The sequence below is a fragment of the Mus caroli genome, chromosome 1 (assembly GCF_900094665.2).
Source record: "Mus caroli chromosome 1, CAROLI_EIJ_v1.1, whole genome shotgun sequence".
NCBI lineage: Eukaryota > Metazoa > Chordata > Mammalia > Rodentia > Muridae > Mus > Mus caroli.
Window position 1 is genome coordinate 178,785,040 of NC_034570.1, and position 18,106 is coordinate 178,803,145.

The window sequence follows — 18,106 nt, forward strand, 5'->3', positions numbered from 1 at the left end:
GCCAAGAAGCCCTGGCTCAGTTTTCCCCTCTGCTCTGACTGCACTGAGACGAGACAGATGCTTCCCCCACTCAGTGCACCAGGACCCTGACGACCAAGTGCTCCGACAGTCATGTGGAATGTCATCTTCCCTCTCTGTAGCAGTCACAGAGTACACAGATCTGTTTCATTATTGATCTTTGAGTCACTACTCTGGCAATGTAGGCACAGCAAAAAAAGACAGACAAGTGGGATCCAGCTCTGCTGTAGATGGAAGGCACGAGGCTAGACCAGTAGAATGCTGCAGTCCGTGCTTTAGGAAGTCACTCTTCCATGTGTCTTCGAGACACTGGCTCATGATATAGCCCAGGTTGAGATTAAGGTTCACTCTACCTTTTTATTAAATTTTAGTCCCAACTTCGCCTCTCATCTCTAATGCTCTTCTGACATGGAAAGTACAATGTTTCTTTTTTACAAACTCATGTGGGTGGAACTTACACAGCATAAGGTCCCTTAAATAACTGAAGACACACTGCTTTAACCTTTCTCACTTGATTTAATCGACAAATAAATACAAGGGAATTTGTGTGAAACCACTGGCAACATAGTAAACTTTAAAGAATTTATTCCAACTTCATTATACTTCTGATAATGGGAAATATACATCATTCACTTAGTAAATGGTCATGGGTTTAATTTACATTTTCTCCATTTGCAGAAATATGTAAACCATTCTGATTAAATGAAGAAAATGTACAAAAATTTTTCTTTTGCTCCCAGAGTTCAAAATAAAGCCAAAACAACAATTTTACATATTGATGCATTTAACTCCGAATCCAGCACTCCAGTCCTGTGAAGACACAGCAGGAACACAACGGCTCCTAAAGCAGCTGGAGCAGCAATGGAGGGACTCCCTTGTGAGCACCCCGATTCCCCTGTCAGTATTAGTTTACCTACTCAAACAGACATTGTTCCCACTGGAAGGACTTGGGTACCAAACACTGGTGACGCATGCTATATTGACTCCCAACAACAAGAATCAGAAAATGGCCCACAGTGAAATGAACAACCCTAAAGACGTAGAGCGCAGTGGAGCCTGGGGCCACGGTAGTGTTCTGAATTTCATGAGACTCCCACAACATAGCACCTCATTGTGTATCTAGTAAACACGCCACAGTCACAAGGCTTGGAGCCCAAGGTCCAAGATTATGAGGTTAACTTTAAGGTACCACTGCAAGACGGGCCTTGGGCAACTGCATTATGAATGTGGCCCACTGGCCCACATGCTCTAAGGGTACACATAACACCAGCAGGGAGGGCAACATGGCAAGCAATGACTCCTGCTTACAGACTGCTGTTCCACGTGCCTGCTCGCAGGACTAGAGCTACTTCCGAGCTCTGAGGACCATGTCCCTGAATCCTGGGAAAGTGTGCTCTGCTCCTGCTTCAGAGACTCAGCCCAGAATACACTAAACAGGTCAGACTGTGCCCTGTTAGTCTTTGATGCACTGAAACCCAGGAAAATTTGTTTTTCATGTAGACTTAGAAAAACTCTCATGCACTTGGGTGAGTTCACAAGCTGTACTCTTGGCCAGAGGAATCGCTCTTTTTGTGCCGAGGTGATGGAGTGGTCTTGGTTGGAGATGGGGATGCTGTACCAGGGGAGTCGGTCCCTCCATCAGAGGTACTTGGTGAGGATGCCAGATAGGGAACTTTCTTTCTTCCAAGGAATCCTCCTGCTTCAAATCCTTTCTTTCGGAACTCCACTTTATGCTCATTTTCCTCCTCTGCTGACCTTTTCTTGGGCTCTGACAAACCCTCTGCTGTTCTATGCACCTCCAGTCCCCCATCTGACTCTCGCCCACATCTTACCTCTGTGCCAGGGGACCTCCTCTCAGACATAGTGCACTCCCCTGCTGCCCCTTTCACCTCAGTCTGGGCTGGGCCCATGTGACCATTTTCAGGGACAGGTCTCTCTATGCTTCTGTTGAGATTAAGAGTCTGGAAGTCCCTGTAGCTGTGGAAACTCTCAGTCCTCCGTGCTCTGGCTAACAAAGGGCTCTCTCGGTAAGGCCGCGTGGCACCATAGGTTGCTGCTTCGTGGATGGTTTCGTGGTGCTGGAGCTGAAGGCTGAGAGAGAGATTTAAAAATGACAGCTATGATTTCACTGCAAGGTCTCAGGAGCACAGCTCAGCAGTTACGCTGCCAACTAACACATAAGGCAGGTTACCAGCTACTTTCTGTATAGAAATATATTGTCAAGTAGATCATATCACATACAATTACCAGCTAGCGTAATAACATACATACATTCATAATCAAGCAAAACTTCTGAATAGTAGGGGAAAGGGGAGTAGGAAAATAAGTGTTAAAAAAGCCAACAAGGAATCAATGTACTTCAGTATTTGGTCCTTGGATTCTCAGAATTTCACATTTTGTCAGCATGGTTGGAAAAGGCAGAGTATTTCTTTGCATATGACATTAATAACATTTGGTTAGCACCACTCCTAATACAGGGCGAGCGAGTCACCCCCACCTAACAGCTCTGCAGCGGCCAGTCCTTTCCTGCAGTGCCTGGAATGACAGTGCCCCTACAGTCTCAGGCATCTGAACTCTTGGTCCCTGTTGGTGAAGCTGTGTGTGAGGGTGCTATGTGAGGGAACTATGTCCCTGGGCGCAGGCTTTGGGGAGGAGTTTAAGGCTTTGTACCATTTCTAGTTCATTCTCTGCTTTGAGCTTGTGGTTCTGGATGTGAGCCCTCAGCATCCGGCTCCAGCTGTGATACCTGCTGCCGGCTGCTGCTTCCCGGCTGTGAAGGACTTTTAGCCCTCTGGAAACTTAAGCTCAAATAAACTTCTGTAAGTTATCATGGCTATTGTGCTTTATCACAATAGAAAAAAACAACTAATCAACTAAGCAAGTTTAGATGTCAACGACAGCACATGCCAGACACACAAAAGACCACAACATTTTCCCCCTTGCACATTACATATGTATGAAACTGTCAACTCAATAAAAGTTTAAAATGTTTTCCTCTGAAAAGATGTGCTATGCATACAGATACAAATTTACATTTGAGTAATTCAATATCAACATATATGATTCAAACTGTATTTTTTGTTGTTGTTGTTGTTGTTGTTTTTGTGTTTTGGTTTTTTGGTTTTTTTCGAGACAGGGTTTCTCTGTGTAGCTGTGGCTGTCCTGGAACTCACTTTGTAGACCAGGCTGGCCTCGAACTCAGAAATCCGCCTGCCTCTGCCTCCCGAGTGCTGGGATTAAAGGCGTGTGCCAGCACACCTGGCTCAAACTGTATTTTGAAACAAGAGCTTTCGAATGGCAGGCATGTCCCCAGTGAAGTCAGTCCCCTCAGGACGCACCTGGAGCTGGACTCTCGAAGGCGGCTGTGCTGCAGCACGGAGGTGGCGGGGCTGATGTTGGGAGTGGCGCAGCGGGACGTGCTCAGATCACACTGGTCCAGCAGCTTGAGCAGCTCCTCCTCAGTGGGCCCGCCTGCATCTTAGAGAGAAACACTCATTCAAACGGCAGGTCAAAGGTCAGCTGTGACTGCCGACCCTCCCTCGGCTGTGCTGTCACCTACCCTTGTCCTCAGTCTTGTTGACCATATCCATGGCTGTGGTCAGGTCCCACATCTGGATGCTGCCGTTGGTGTGGCCAGTGAACAGGTAGCGCCTTGGCCGGGAGCCCATCCTGCTGGAGCCCTCACACTCTCTCACGGTGAAGGAGGAGATTGTAGTGCAGTCCACAGCCTGGATCTCACAGATTCTGACAGATCAAAAGAGTAATTACATACACCAGACGGTGGACATTGTATTAATTTCCACTTTCAAAGTCACACAAAGAACCTGTATCTAGAACAGCTTTAAAATGGTCAAATCAAGTCCTGTCGCTCTGAATGAGAACAACTTCTCACACCAAAGTGTGTGCTCAACTGAAATACAGATACGAGTTAGTCACAAAAGTCATCTTGGGAATAAACAAGTCTTCAAAACGAAGACATGAGAAAAGAGAAAGAAAAAAGAAAGAAAGAGGGAAGGAATAAAAATATAATACTGCAGTGTTTAAAAACAAAACCCTACAGTTTATGTACAATATTTTACAATGTAAACCCACAAAGGCTCCGATGATCCCTTAGTCAGAAGTAAAGCAGCTCAGCGGGATGAGAGGTGCAACCAGAGTGAGAGGCCAAGCAGCTGGGGGGGTGGGGGGGGGAAAGGGGGGAAGGGGGAGGGGGGAGCAGGCCAATAAAGCAGTCCTGTCAGGCACACAGACTGTACACATTGGAGTCATGAACTTCCTATCTCAGCACGTGTGAGGTTTTATTTCAGTCAGTATAGCTTTAAGAAAAGATGCATTTTATATGTGTATGTGAATGCCTGTGTGCATGCCTGGTGCCTCAGAAGCCGGAAAAGAGCACTGGATTCCTTGCCACTAGCGTTGCAGGTGGGTGTGAGCCGCTGGAAACAACCCCAGCTTTCTACAAAAGCAGCACCCACCTCGCCAGCACCGTCTGAATCAACAATTGTTTTTCTTTGTTAGGACATTAATCTTTTTTCATTATTTTTCATAATAAAATTAACATTTATTTGTATTTGTAAAGTGACTTAATTTTTTAAAAGATCTATATTTCTGGCTTATTTTTAAAATAAACCAACTCAATTCTACAAAGCAACTTCTGCCTGTTCTTTTTGTTACTGCAGTTTCCCTCTAGATCATAAAATCCACCTCATACAAAACACTTTGAGATAACACAAAGGGGATATTAATGAGGTACACTTATGAGTCACGTCACGTTAGACAGAGAGAGTCCAGCTTAATACACACCTGGCAGCTTCTGCACTCAGCACTGATCATAGCACAGACTCTACATCGTGGACACATTAGCCATTTTCTAGAACTCATTCATGAATTACTAATGACTGTCTGCTATCTGTGATGGAAATAACACCGATCACCATTAAACACCATGCAACCAGAGACACGCCAAACAAAGTTAAATGGGAACTTTAAAAACATCAAAAGCACTAGCAACATTTAAAAGAAAATCTGTCTGTTTGATGACCACTACTAGGAATTTTATTTGCTCATTTATCTGGCATGCAGAAAAAACAACACCACTACCACCCCAGCTAAACTAGACAATCATTTTCAAAATTTAAAAAAATGGCAGAAAAGCTCATATTTACAAACATCCCTGTGGTCAGGGACAACAGGGCCCCTGTTTTCTTCACTTTACCATGTGACATATGTTCCAGAGAGTGGAACCCTATTCTGTCAGACAACCGATGAGGTCATTCCAGGTGAATTTACATAGCTAATAAAGGATACTATCAGAATTTAGTGCATCTGTCTGCCATGAAATCTACTGTGAATGCTGTTAAAGTTAGGAGAAACAAAAACCAAAAAGCCCTGAAGACAAAAGCAGAAAAGAAGGTTTCAAGAGCACTCGGGACCAGCGTGGACCCCTGGGAGAATGAGGACAAGGTGAATGGAGACAGCGGCTAATTGGGAGCTGTGGCCACGTTAGGCAGGTTATGTTATCATCAGCCGAGGGTGACCAGCTTCCTTCCTTTTGTTGTACACAGAGTCAGGCAATCTGGAATGTCCCACCTGAGACACACCTAATGGAGACACACTTGTGTGTGACAGCTTTGTTTCTCTATGGTGCTCTCAGTCTGTCCCATCCAGGGTCATTCATTATGGCTCATTAAGTGGCAGTCACTGTTGAGTCTCCCTCTCTACAGGTAACCAGCACAGGGAAGCTGGCTGTAATATGTCTGGTGCCTTCCACCCCTAACAAACTGCACCTGCATTCTAGGAGACAAAGGCCATTTCTGAATATACTTGTTGTCTTCTGTGAAGTGTCACCTTTTTCCTGTCGATGACAGCCTGACAAACAGCTTGTTGGTGATGGGAACGACTTTCTGGATAAATACTTGTTGATCATCTCGTTCCCCAAAAGGCCCTGGGTCAGAGAAGAAAGGGACAAGAGTGAGGAATGGTTTCATTTTATAAAAGCACACTGATACTAACACTCCTCTTCCCAGCAGCTCTCATGCCTGCTGTGCACCAGACCTATGCCAGCTTCATACACAAGCTCAAGGCCAAAGCAGGTCAATCTGCACAACGTTTCTTTTTAAAATATTTATGTATGTGTGCCTATGTTAGTGTGTGTGAGTGTCTCTGTATGTGTCTCACTGTGCCCACAATTGATTGTAAGGTTTATATATTACAGAATGAAACACCAAGAGGGTGGGCCTGACAAGACTCCCCCTCGGGGATGCTGAGATGACTTGCTGTTCCAGTTCCCTGCCTGACCCTGCCTCACCTGCGGCTGCTTCCAGAGCAGCTTCAGAAAGGGCTGCCAATCCCCGGTGACCTCGGTTCATCCAGCCTTTCAGATGGTTCCAGTCAGGACTTCACTTAGGTCCTAAACTTTCTCAACACATAAAGACTGGATAACAATGCCAACCAGCTCTGACTTAACCATTTTCCAATTCTGTTTTGGGCCCCAAACAGGAGCTCTTCACCCCAGTTCAGCAGGAAGCAGTTATAAGACCATTGTCCCAATTTCTTAAGACAGGGTGGATGGTTTTGGTTATTTTATAAATTATAAATATGTTGTCATTTTAAGGGATAATTGACAAATAATTATAGTTTTAGATGGGGGAAAACTAAATAGAGAGCTTAGACTCAGGGATTTCTGTCTTTCCTCTCCTCTTCTCTATCTTTCCTTCTTTCCTAGATAAAGGGAGGGGTTGAAAGGAAGAAAAGGGGGGATATAGTAATATTAAAAATTAGTTAAATATGGATGGATTATTAAATCTACTATTAAAAGCATGTTACAGCTATAATATTACATTGGTAGAGATCTTATATATGTGCACTCCAGAACGGCACTTAGGTCTTCCATCTCTTCACTGCCACAGATACGTCAAACCTGTATTTTAGGCATTAAAGGCTTATAAAGGGTCTAAGGATCTGCACTATCAGCACTAGAAGGACCCTTTGAGGATACACTTAGACTCTGGGGACTTAAAAGGCGGATTGGGAGTATGGAGCTGATCGATCCCTAGCAACAAAAGGGGTGAGAGCAGATATGAAGTCACTTTGCATATTCCTATTGCTGCTTTGAAAGCCTACATGCAGAACTGTAACATCTTCTGAAGATCAACTGTAGCTAGTACAATCGGGCTGCTGAGATGCCTCAGCAGCTCAAGACACTTGTCACCAAGCCTGGTGATGAGTTTGATCCTCAGCATCCTCACAGCAGAAGAGAACTGACTCCACTAAGTTACCCTCTGACCTCCGTGTGTGCTCAGGCAAGAGTGCATGCACGCACAGCATTTGCATGTGTGTGTGTGTACACACAGACACACACATTTGTTCAAATGTTTGTTGTTGAAATATTCATGTTCCTAATTGTTTATAGTTAAATACAATGGCTAGGAGAATAATTATTGAGGCTGTTGCTAGTGTTACAAAAATGACTTTCAAAATTAAAAGCCCCAGTCAGCTCCGGTCCTAGATTCCCATCTTTGAAGATGCCTACCGATGTCATTTCCAGAGGAATAGCTGCCATGGCTCTCTGTCTCCTCCAATGACAGGATCTTGAAGGATGCTAAAGGAGTGGAGCCTGGCTGCGTAGAGATCATCCCTCTGAACCGCGTCACTGTCCAGGTGCGGACGTGGTTGTTGTCAGCACACACTAGGAAAGAAAGAGCACAATACATCACCTCCCCCCTCTGAACACTGAAACACATTTCTTCTTTTACATCAAGCAGATCATAGTACATCTGAAAAGGCAGATCACAGATCTTCTTTTGTTTGTTTTTTTGAGACAGGGTTTCTCTGCATAGTTCCGGCTGTCCTGGAACTCACTCTGTAGACCAGGCTGGCCTCGAACTCAGAAATCTGCCTGTCTCTGCCTCCAAGTGCTGGGATTAAAGGCGTGCGCCACCACTGCCAGGCTGAAGATTTATCTTAAAACTGTACTCAATTTACATATAGTAAGCCAACATGAGAGAAGTGGGTCTGGAAAGGTGACTGAGTGAAGACGTTTGCTGCCAAGCCTCAAGACCCGAGTCCTGAGCCTCTGACACACATGGTAAAAGGTGGGAATTGACTCCTACAAAGTGGAGAGACCTCTGTGGTCAGTAATGCTTGTTTCTCTTCACAGGACTCGAGAGTGGTCCCAGCACCCACCTCAGAGGACTCACAAGTGCCTGCAATTCTAACTCCAGGGGATCTGATGACACCTCCTGTTCTCTGAGTAGCCAAACATGATATGACACAAGACATTCACATTTAAAACACTTAGCCAGATGTCATGGCACACATCTTTAATCCCAGAACTTGGGAGACAGAGCCAATCAGATCTCTATGAGTTCTAGGCCAGAATGGTCTACATGGTGAGTTCCAGGATAGCCAGGACTACATAAAAAGACCCTGTCTCATAAGCTCCCACAAAAGTGAATAATAATAATTAAAATGTTTAATTAAAAGACTTTTAAAAACCTAATAAGACTCTAATGTGACTACAGATGAGTAGTAAATAATTATCCTCTAAGATGTGTGGAGAGTGCTGGTCACTAGTTCACAGTTACCCCTGGTTTAGGCTGGTTAAGGTCTGAGTACTATAAAACACGCTCTCTCCAGCTTGAAGCACTTTTCTACATGTCTGTGTTACAGGGCTCGCCTTGGCTTTACTGTTGCTAATCCTGAGTAGGAACACTAGTGACTGACCACACAGGGGAGCACTCCCAAAACGCACTTTCGTTCTAAGTGGGCATGCTTATTAAAAAGATATACCCTAAAATATCAAGTCATTCAGGCAAGTATAATTTTTTGCTTGCTTTAACAAGGGGAGAAATTAACTTGCCATTTGTGATACTTTTCGAAATGTCTGTGAATGCTAGGAATGTAGAACTTTTATATAAAAATCATAGTTCCTATGTCATACAATACCAGTCTTGAATTTTAAAGCAAACTTTAGAAAAAAACTTGGAAAGTACCAAGAAATAATTCCTGTGCACTTTTTAGCAGTATATAATGAAATCCTCAGTTCTCAGGCCAGTGGTGAAGCACAGGAGGTACAGGGAAGGCAGTTAGCCAGTCTTGTGGGAAATGGCCCTCTGGTTTCACTAAGCTTAGCAGGACAGAGAAGACAAAGAACTGAAGCCATCATGAATGATTCAAGTGGTGATGACAGAACCTTGTTCAAACAACTCCTGCAAAGCCCCATTTCAGAACCGAGGATGCATACCACAGAAAAAGCACATGGCTGCATTTATGCCAATAGCCACCAGGGGGCAGAAGGGCTGAGAACACAGAACACTGCTGACCTGTGCTTTAACCTGGGCCTTTAAATCCAGACCCACAGCATACAGCATTTCCTAGCATTGTTGGGAGAACACACAGCTACTGCTGTGGAACTCAGCTTCTAGAAGGAGGCAGACGGCAGAGGTAAACAACAAGCACACAGTAAGCCTGTGCAGAACACACAGGAGACTCTAGCAGCCAAGGTCACCTTTTCACAGACTCCGAGACCTTACTGAGGAGAGTGTGAGAGACGGAGGGGTAGAGCAACCAAATAAGCCCGTGGAAACCAAACACGGCAAACAAAACAAACAAGAGCACAGAAGTCTGAGGCATTTTTATAAACTAGAAAAGCTAATAGCTGCCGGGCAGTGGTGGCGCACGCCTTTAATCCCAGCACTTGGGAGGCAGAAGCAGGCGGATTTCTGAGTTCAAGGCCAGCCTGGGCTAGTACACAGAGAAATCCTGTCTCGAACCCTCCCCTCTCCCTCCCCACCCCCACCCCGGCCAAAAAAAGTCTCCTGATCCAAAGAAAGTAGGTTGGTTGGCGCTAGGCAAAATTAACATGTCATATTTAGTTCATTACCTAAGTTTTTAAAGTTTTGTGATTATAGGGAACTATAAAACCACAAAATGTTACTTTCTTTACATAATTTTATACTGTTATGCATTTTAAACATAAGGTGATCAACTATCAAAATATACATTTGAGTCTACAACTTTAGCTTAACTGAAGATAACAAAATACATTTATAGTAAAGTTCAAACTTAGAAAATTTGAAACAGAAAAATTTTCTCAGCAGTGACCTGATACGCATCTTGATATGAATTTGCCGTGAGAAGGAACTATAAGAGAGTTAACAGGACATACACATTTCCTAGTTTTATGTACAGCACACCCCAGCCACGTCAAAGCCACACTCCTTCAGTTTCCCATGCAGCATAAGCTACCCCACTTCCTCTCTCAGCACGGAGTCACCGCACACAGGGAGCCGCCTTGTACCTGACACCAGGTGCTTCTCGGACAGCATGATCTTGGTCACGGGGCTCCGGTGAACGGTGAATGTCTGGAAGAGCTGAGGCCCTGAGCCGACAGTCTCCGGATGCTGCACAATCACTCGCACGGCTCCAGAGCTCGTACCATAGGCGATCTCAATCCAGTTTCCACTGACACCTAGGAGCCGCAGGTCAAAGAAGTGCGTTATATAAATAATTGAAAGAATGCCTGGCCCAGCAGAGACCAGAGCTTGTGACCAAAAACGTCAGCAAACACAGCTCAAGGCTGCTCAGAGCAGAAAGTCTGTAAGTCCTTTACACGTGTTTCTTGACCCTTCACTCTACAGTGAAACTACCTCTGGCCATCCTGCACTGTCTTCGGTTTTGCTGCGGTAATCACACACTAATTCTGTGAATTCTAATGCCTACCCCTCATGCCCTGCTCCTTACTGATAGATACTGAAGCACCTTTCAGAATGCCTGAGATGTGGTACCAACCCAGTATCAATTTAGAGAATAACCCTGTTGTGCCACACCCACCAGGAGAACGCCATCCCAGAGCAGCATCCTGCTGAAGTGTATTGGGGGTGGCCTTAGCTTTTACTTCTGCTAGGTACATTAGCCAACACTTACCAAGTGTCACTAAACTAAGAGTGTCAAGCTGCACACAGTGGGACAAGCACACTTCTCCCAATGCTCACACCACACTGATGGCTGTTCTGGCTCTTCCAATCTGCTCAGCGGTGGCTTCGCATTTCTTTTCTTTTCCTTCCTATTTCCAAAGGCTTATTTTTATTTTATGTGTATGGCTGTGTCACTTGCATGCATGTCTGTGCACCAACTACATGCCTGATATCCTTGGAGCCAGAACAGAGTATAACTCCTGGATCTGGATCCTGGATCAACAGTTGAGATCTACCATGCAGTTCTAGGGACAGAACCTGAGTCCTCTGGAAGAGCAGCCAGTGCTGAAGCTAAGCCATCATTCCAGCCCTGGTAGCTTTTCTTAGACTGGTGCCATATCCCATCACAAATCAAAAGACAGGCAGACACTACATTTCTAGCAAGCTTCACAGATAGAAAACTGTGGGCTTTGATTCCTGATCTCCCGAGAAAGCCACCAGTCAAAGGGAAGAGCAGAGGACTGGGATGGGACATTCCAACCAATTAGAGAGACCCCATTCTCATGCTTCCTAAGTCTTGCCTACATGAGGAATTTTTCCTTTGGGTGGTTTAAATTCTAAAACTTCCCCAGTTTTACCTCTAACTATAAATTAGATTGGGGGGAAATCCATACTTCATTACACTCATTCTAGAGCAGAGCTCAAAGAAGCTTTCTCTAAAGAAACAAGTAGTAATTATTTTAAATCCTGCTCTCCACACTGTGTCACAATCTCTTAGCTCTATCACTGAAAGCAGCCAAGGAAAATGCACAAAACAAATGAGAGAGAGAGAGAGAGAGAGAGAGTGAGTGCAAGAGGGAGGAAGAGAGAGGGGGAGAGAAAGGGAGAGAAAGGGAGAGAGAGTGAGCGAGCAAGCAGGCAGACAGACAGGGCTAGCATGAGTGGTCCCCTGGAGTCTTCTTCAGTCATTTCAGGGCGCACTACACTTCTCTTGTCTAATGAACCCAGTCAAGTGATGCCATGAGCAGGCAGCACATCCGAGCACACGGTCTGGCCCCAGGCACATGTGAACATGTTAGTTTCCCAGCATTCTCTCATTACAGGGCCTCTTTGAGATCAGTAAACTCACAACACATGCAGTCTCAAGAATCCCCAAGGCTGACTGTGTACTGACTTGTTTTGGGGGTGAGGTAAACACTCAGTGCGGTGATGGCGTCATTGGAAGGGTCGTGATAGAGCTCAGTGACAAGAAGGTCGTTATCCTTCATCCGCAACGGGAACTTCTGCATGTCTGGAGACAAGAACACATCTAGTCAGAACTGCAGAGGGCCAGGTCTCCGTGCTTGTGTATAAAGCATGCTCCATGCTCACCTATGTAATATATTGATCCGTTGTTGCATCCCAGGAGGAGGAAGGAGCCTGCAGTGTCGTAGCTGGTTATCGGGACAACGTCCTGCACCTGACGCAGTGAGATTGTTACATGTTAGGAAGAGAGCATCATTTCTACTTTCCGCTCCAACTTCCTCAGGGCTTTGATTCTTTCGGATATCCCAATACCCAACTGTAGGGAGCTTAGACAACAAGCTGTCTTTATGCCCCATGCAGCTTTGAAGACACATGTTCTAGCTGCATCCCACAGCAACCTGTGCTCTCTGAAGTCTGCATGTGATAACCATGCCACAGCCTCTGGAACTAAAAGGCCAAGGCAGGACTCCCACTTCCCCTTTCCCCCTATGTCACTCATATAAAATAAAGTGCCAAGGCCACACAGTGAATAACTAGAGTTAGGGACCAGCACAAGTGATTTTAGACACAGTGCAGCTGCTCACAACCTGTTTCAACTTCTTCAAGTGTACAGTGTCCTGTCTTACTATCCTTAGTACAGATTCTTCTAGGAAACAGCAGAGGCAAAGCTCCTCTGTGTTTTGTTTTCTACGTACTGGAATTAAATAGCATCTTTTCAAATCCATCAGTCTGGTTTGCAAACAGGTAACCATGTAAAGTCAAAGGACTTAGGTCACCACAATGAATTAATGGATGAATGAATGAATGGATGAAGCCAAGAAACAACACAAAGTGGCAGCAACCGGAAACAAAAGTGAACTTCATAACTCTCTACCATCATCCAGAGAGGCTGTAAAATCCCTAATGGTTAACATTGTGAAGCGGCTCGTATGAAGGCCAAGATAGACACTTCAGCAATTAGCACTGCTTCAAGGAGCTAGCACTTCTCAGGCTTGTTTTCCAGCGAGGCTAAGATCTACATGCAATCGGCTTCATGTGTGTTTGCTTTCTGTGCTACAACCTAACAAAGCATTTGCTGAACTCTCTTGGTGCCTGTCCGCCTCCCACAGAGAAGTAAAACCAAAAGGCAATTCTGGTGTGTCAGGCCCAGAAGTAGGGGGACTCAGGGGTCAGATGGGGTTGTCATCTCAGCAGAGGTTGGGGAAGAACTAGAGAGCAAAAGGGCTCTGGGACTTGTCACCAAGAAGAGAAGAGCAAGGCAGAGCCTGAGTCTACTCCAGCTACACCACAGGCACCTGGGATTAAAGATCCCTCTATGCTGCTCTCACACAGGATGCTCTACTGTGTGCACACCACAGCTTCACAGTCATGAGCTGCACTAGGGCATCTCTGCAGGACCCTGGGTCAGGGCTCAGAGAACAGGCAGCATCTCATGTGGCATGCCACTGCCATGCTTCCAGACTGGAAGTAAAACTGAGAGTAAAGGTATCTTGCCTGCCACTCACCCATGCTCTGGCCCCAGCTGGCCAGTTCCCTAGCTCCAGCATTTCAAGACAACTTCCACTCTTACACAAGGGTCTCCACAGCAGGAAGCAGAATGGACTCTGAGCCCTCCGGAATCCCGTTTTCCCGTAAGCCTGGAGCTTCTGAGGCTCATGTCGGGAAAACGCTGCCACCTGCTCTGCAGGAAGATGGATTCTGTGGTAAGCTAAATCAAGTAACCCTCCCTGCTCAGCCCAGCCTCCTCTAAGGCCACAGTGTTTACTCTGGATCCTTGGGCAGGGTCAGTAGCTCCTCCTCAAACTCAGCCCCCACTGTTAGAGCCACAGGACAGGTTGTCATTAAACCCCTTCAGAGAAGCATGAAGCACTCTCTGATCCTTTGAGAGGCAACACACGTGTGTCGCACTGTGGCTTTCAGGACTAACGTCCACAGTATCCTCCATATTCTGATGGGAGAAAAAACTTGTAATCAATCTTTGTTTAAATCTATCGTCATCACCTTGGGAACGGATGCAGACACGGAGCTACGCCTGCCATGTTACTCAGGCTGAGCTACCTTACTTAGCAGCACTGAAGACTGCTTTCTGACTAACACACCGTGACATCATGGTGTATGTGTGTGCTATGTTGTATGAGAAGGGAGTGATTAAAAAGGAATAAGAAATAAAGCCCTACTTTTTTAAAATCTCTACTAGATTGGTTTTTATAACATTTCATCAACATTTTACTAAGGCAGAGTTGAGAAGCTGATAGAAAAATCTAAATTTTTCAATGTTTATAAGACTAAATGCAGATGTAATGCTTAATGGTTCATTTGACTCTAATATTCAAATACATCCTGACTATACATCTAAAGTGAAGAACTCAGGGGCTGCCCTGTGTACTTCCTTTGCTATTTGTGGCTAGAATGCTGCTAAAGGCCAAGTCAGACTAGTCAAGCAGTGCTGCCCAGCCTGGGAGCCAGCCTCCAGTCAGAGCTGTCCGTTGAGACCTACAGACAAGGCTGAGGCTGCACAGTAGACCCATCCCCTCAGTGCACTAGGGAGAGATCCAGCTGGGTTACGAGGCCAGTTTGCTGCATGGACGCACAGCTTTCCCAGGTCTTTCTGAACTGTGCAACAAATCCACATCAGCTGTGGTCTCACATACTTGGGCACGAAGAGTCAGGTGATACACAAACAACACACCCAAGGCTAAGAGCACAAGGTCACTGAAATGTGTCTCTGGCTCTCAAAGCTATTCAAACCTTTATGCTTAGCTCTACCAACAGTGAAAGAGCTATAAAGGAGCTGTTCCTTCCAGGGTCACAGCACAGCACATCCATGTGTGGACAGCAAGGCACAGAGTACAACTCCCATTACTCAGTCCTCCCTGCAAGGGCACCGCAGCAGAACAATTCTGACAAAGATGCCCTTCTGGTTATGTCGGAGCCTCTCCACTGCCCACCACTGCAGCGCCTCTGCCCTGTGTATCACAATACCGTCTCTGCAGACTTCTGCGTCTTCACTGAAATGCACACACTTCCCCACTGCAACCCCTCAGCTGACGGTCATCCAGTGTTGCCAGCTCCTCTACCTCAGTCTAAGGTCCCAGGACTGTTTCTCCTCCAGAACCTCACATGTGTCAATCGTGTCACATCCCCCAGACCGCCTGTCACTTTTAAATCACCCCTTCACCTCATCTTGTCATCTGGCTCAGCTGACTTGTTTCCTAGTTTCTAGTCCGGATGCCTATATGCCCACAGATGCCCCTGGGTTCCCATTCATCAGTATATCTGCTGGGTTCATCCCAAGACCTCACCATACCAAAACCTTGGACACACAAATATAACAAAGCGTAGTGTTTGCAGATCACCTCTGTGTACATCATCGTCTCTAGACCTCCCAGCACTATCTAACGTGAACATGAGATTAGATGGGATCTGTATTGCTCAGGAATAGCGATAAAGATGTCAATTCTGTTTTGGAACATTCTTCATCCAGCTGGCTGAATCTATGGATGCAAAACTTTGGAAAAGCTACGGAAATCTGGCTGCACTTTTGAGTCAGCACAAGGGATTAAATTAAACAGGCCACTGGGTGAGAACTGCTCCAGTGCCAAGGCCTCAACCCTCCCTGCCGCCACTTTCTTCCAGTTCCTTTTACATTGTCAATCTGTTCAAGGCCCTACCAGCCCTGACATCCCTGCATCTTTCCCTGCCTTCTCAGCGCTCCGGTGTTACCTGGGTTTCACTAACCTTGAAACCAAGCACTGTATTTTCTCAACCACAGGTACACTGCACTCACCTACATGAAACCCGCCCTCCATCAGGCCAACACCATGCTTTCTTTCCCGAGTTCCTGTCCACTCCGTTCCTCTCCCAGTTCTCAGTCCTAATGGATCACCAGGGCATGAAAAGCACGATTCTCAGTGCCCAAGACCCTTGGGAACACACGTCTACACACTTTTGTCTTTCCTCTCCATCTGTCCAACACTGTCTCCTCTGTGCCCTACACTCCACGCCCTCCCCACTCCATCCTCCCAGCCTGCAGAGCTTTGTCTGCAGTGCCCCCTCTGCCTACAGCTTGCTCAAGCCTCTCCTACTCTAGGGACACATGCACAGTCCTTAGTGTAGTTGGCATAGGCGACAAGCAAAGCAAAACACTGTCTTCAACTATTATTATTATTATTTTCTTCAGTCCTGTCTCATTCTCCTTAGGCCCTGGAGGTGTTTAGTTGACTACTTTCTGTCTCTACACAGCCTATCTATGTCCAGACTCATCTGTGCTTCCACTCAATAAATGAAGTCTGCCTCGATTACTATGCACACAGTGTGGCTCTTAAAAATCTCAGAGAAATGGAAAGAAAAAGCCAAAACTGAGTTTAAAACTATCATTATATATGTAAAAGAAACTCCCTTTAAACATTGAGATGTCTACGTACTCACGGTTGGCAGGAACTTTGCGGGAAGGGGCAATGATAGCAGGAAAGTGTTCTCACTTGTGGAAGGAGCACTGACTGAGACTAACCTGCCAGTGCTGCGTGACAGCATTCCACACGCCCACTTTCCCCGTGTGACTCGTGGCCACCAGCTGGTTCCCAATGAAGAAGAGAGCATCTACAGGAACGCCGAGGCTGAACACACCTTAACCAGCAAAACAAACACAGATGTCAGTCCAGCAGTCTTATAACCACTCACAGCCTAAGCTAACCATCCCCAGTTACTACAGCCTACTGCCTGTGCTGTGATCAATGGGGCCGGAACTCAGGCAGCACCTGCACACTCCTAAGCCTCCGTTATGGAAGCCGAGAGCAGAGTCACTGGGCAATCTCACATCTCTATCCAGTGTGCTCTCAGGCTGTGGTTCTCGCCCTAGCTCACCATAACCACCACCTGACAGGCAGGACAGGAAAGGACTCAGGGACTATGCCAGACCCAGGAAAACCTGCTGGGAATTCAGAGGCAGCCTGCTCATGGACTAGATCTTGAGGAACCACTGACTAAAGGCATACACTTGGAAACCCAACTATCTGAAAAAGGTCTCTTAAGGAATGCAGAAATAAAGTAAAAGAAGACCACAACATCACACTGTATCCAAAACAAGCATTTATGTCTTTAACCCTGTTCCCAGTATTTACATTGCAATCAAACTAATTGAAAAGAAACTGTATAAAGCAAGAAGCTCTCTGAAAGAACACAAGACGATTCATTTTAGCAAGAGTCGCAGTTCAGTAGAGGAAAGCACACTCATCTCTACGATGCACAGACAACAGAAGGGAGAGCAGTCAAGACAGTAATCGAGGGGTAAAGGAGGAGCCGGGGAAGGGATAAGGGAAGAAAATCATGGGGCTGGGTTTTCCAAAGGTCCGCAGGCACTGTCACGCTGGAGAAGCAGAGGACTGTAAGAAAGGAGAGTGTGAACTAAGGGACATCCGTACTAAGATGAGAGTTGCACTTCTGGCTCCTCTCAGGTGGCACAGCCTGTCTCCAGCCATGTCTGACAGGCTCTCAGAGACATCACCACTTGTACTTCCTGTTCTTCAGACATCATCTATCCCTCCTGACCTCAGATGCCCACACACATGCTCACACCTGCATTCACTCACATCCTGACCTCAGATGTCCACACACATGCTCACACCTGCACTCACTCACACTCACATCCTGACCTCAGATGCCCACACACATGTTCACACCTGCACTCACTCACATCCTGACCTCAGATGCCCACACACATGTTCACACCTGCACTCACTCACATCCTGACCTCAGATGCCCACACACATGCTCACACCTGCACTCACTCACATCCTGACCTCAGATACCCACACACATGTTCACACCTGCATTCACTCACATCCTGACCTCAGATACCCACACACATGCTCACACCTGCACTCACTCACATCCTGATCTCAGATGCCCACACACATGCTCACACCTGC

The 18,106-nt window shown here is 46.1% G+C and overlaps 1 protein-coding gene across 3 annotated transcripts in view; it reads right to left on the reverse strand.

Moving 5' to 3' along the window:
- Positions 1-514: 514 nt before the first annotated feature.
- Positions 515-18,106, reverse strand: part of Kctd3 (potassium channel tetramerization domain containing 3) — a 59,690-nt gene continuing 42,098 nt past the window's right edge. Inside the window, exons 10-18 of one of the 3 annotated variants that reach the window (XM_021167615.2) lie at positions 16,690-16,805; positions 12,306-12,393; positions 12,109-12,225; positions 10,319-10,489; positions 7,550-7,705; positions 5,866-5,962; positions 3,578-3,762; positions 3,357-3,495; positions 515-2,109 (exon numbers count right to left, since the gene is read on the reverse strand). In XM_021167615.2, the coding sequence (XP_021023274.1) occupies positions 1,551-2,109; positions 3,357-3,495; positions 3,578-3,762; positions 5,866-5,962; positions 7,550-7,705; positions 10,319-10,489; positions 12,109-12,225; positions 12,306-12,393; positions 16,690-16,805 (1,628 nt within the window). In that variant the 3' untranslated portion in view covers positions 515-1,550. The remainder of the gene's footprint in view (positions 2,110-3,356; positions 3,496-3,577; positions 3,763-5,865; positions 5,963-7,549; positions 7,706-10,318; positions 10,490-12,108; positions 12,226-12,305; positions 12,394-16,689; positions 16,806-18,106) is intronic. The other 2 variants (XM_021167624.2, XM_029476513.1) reach the window with 2 other exon arrangements.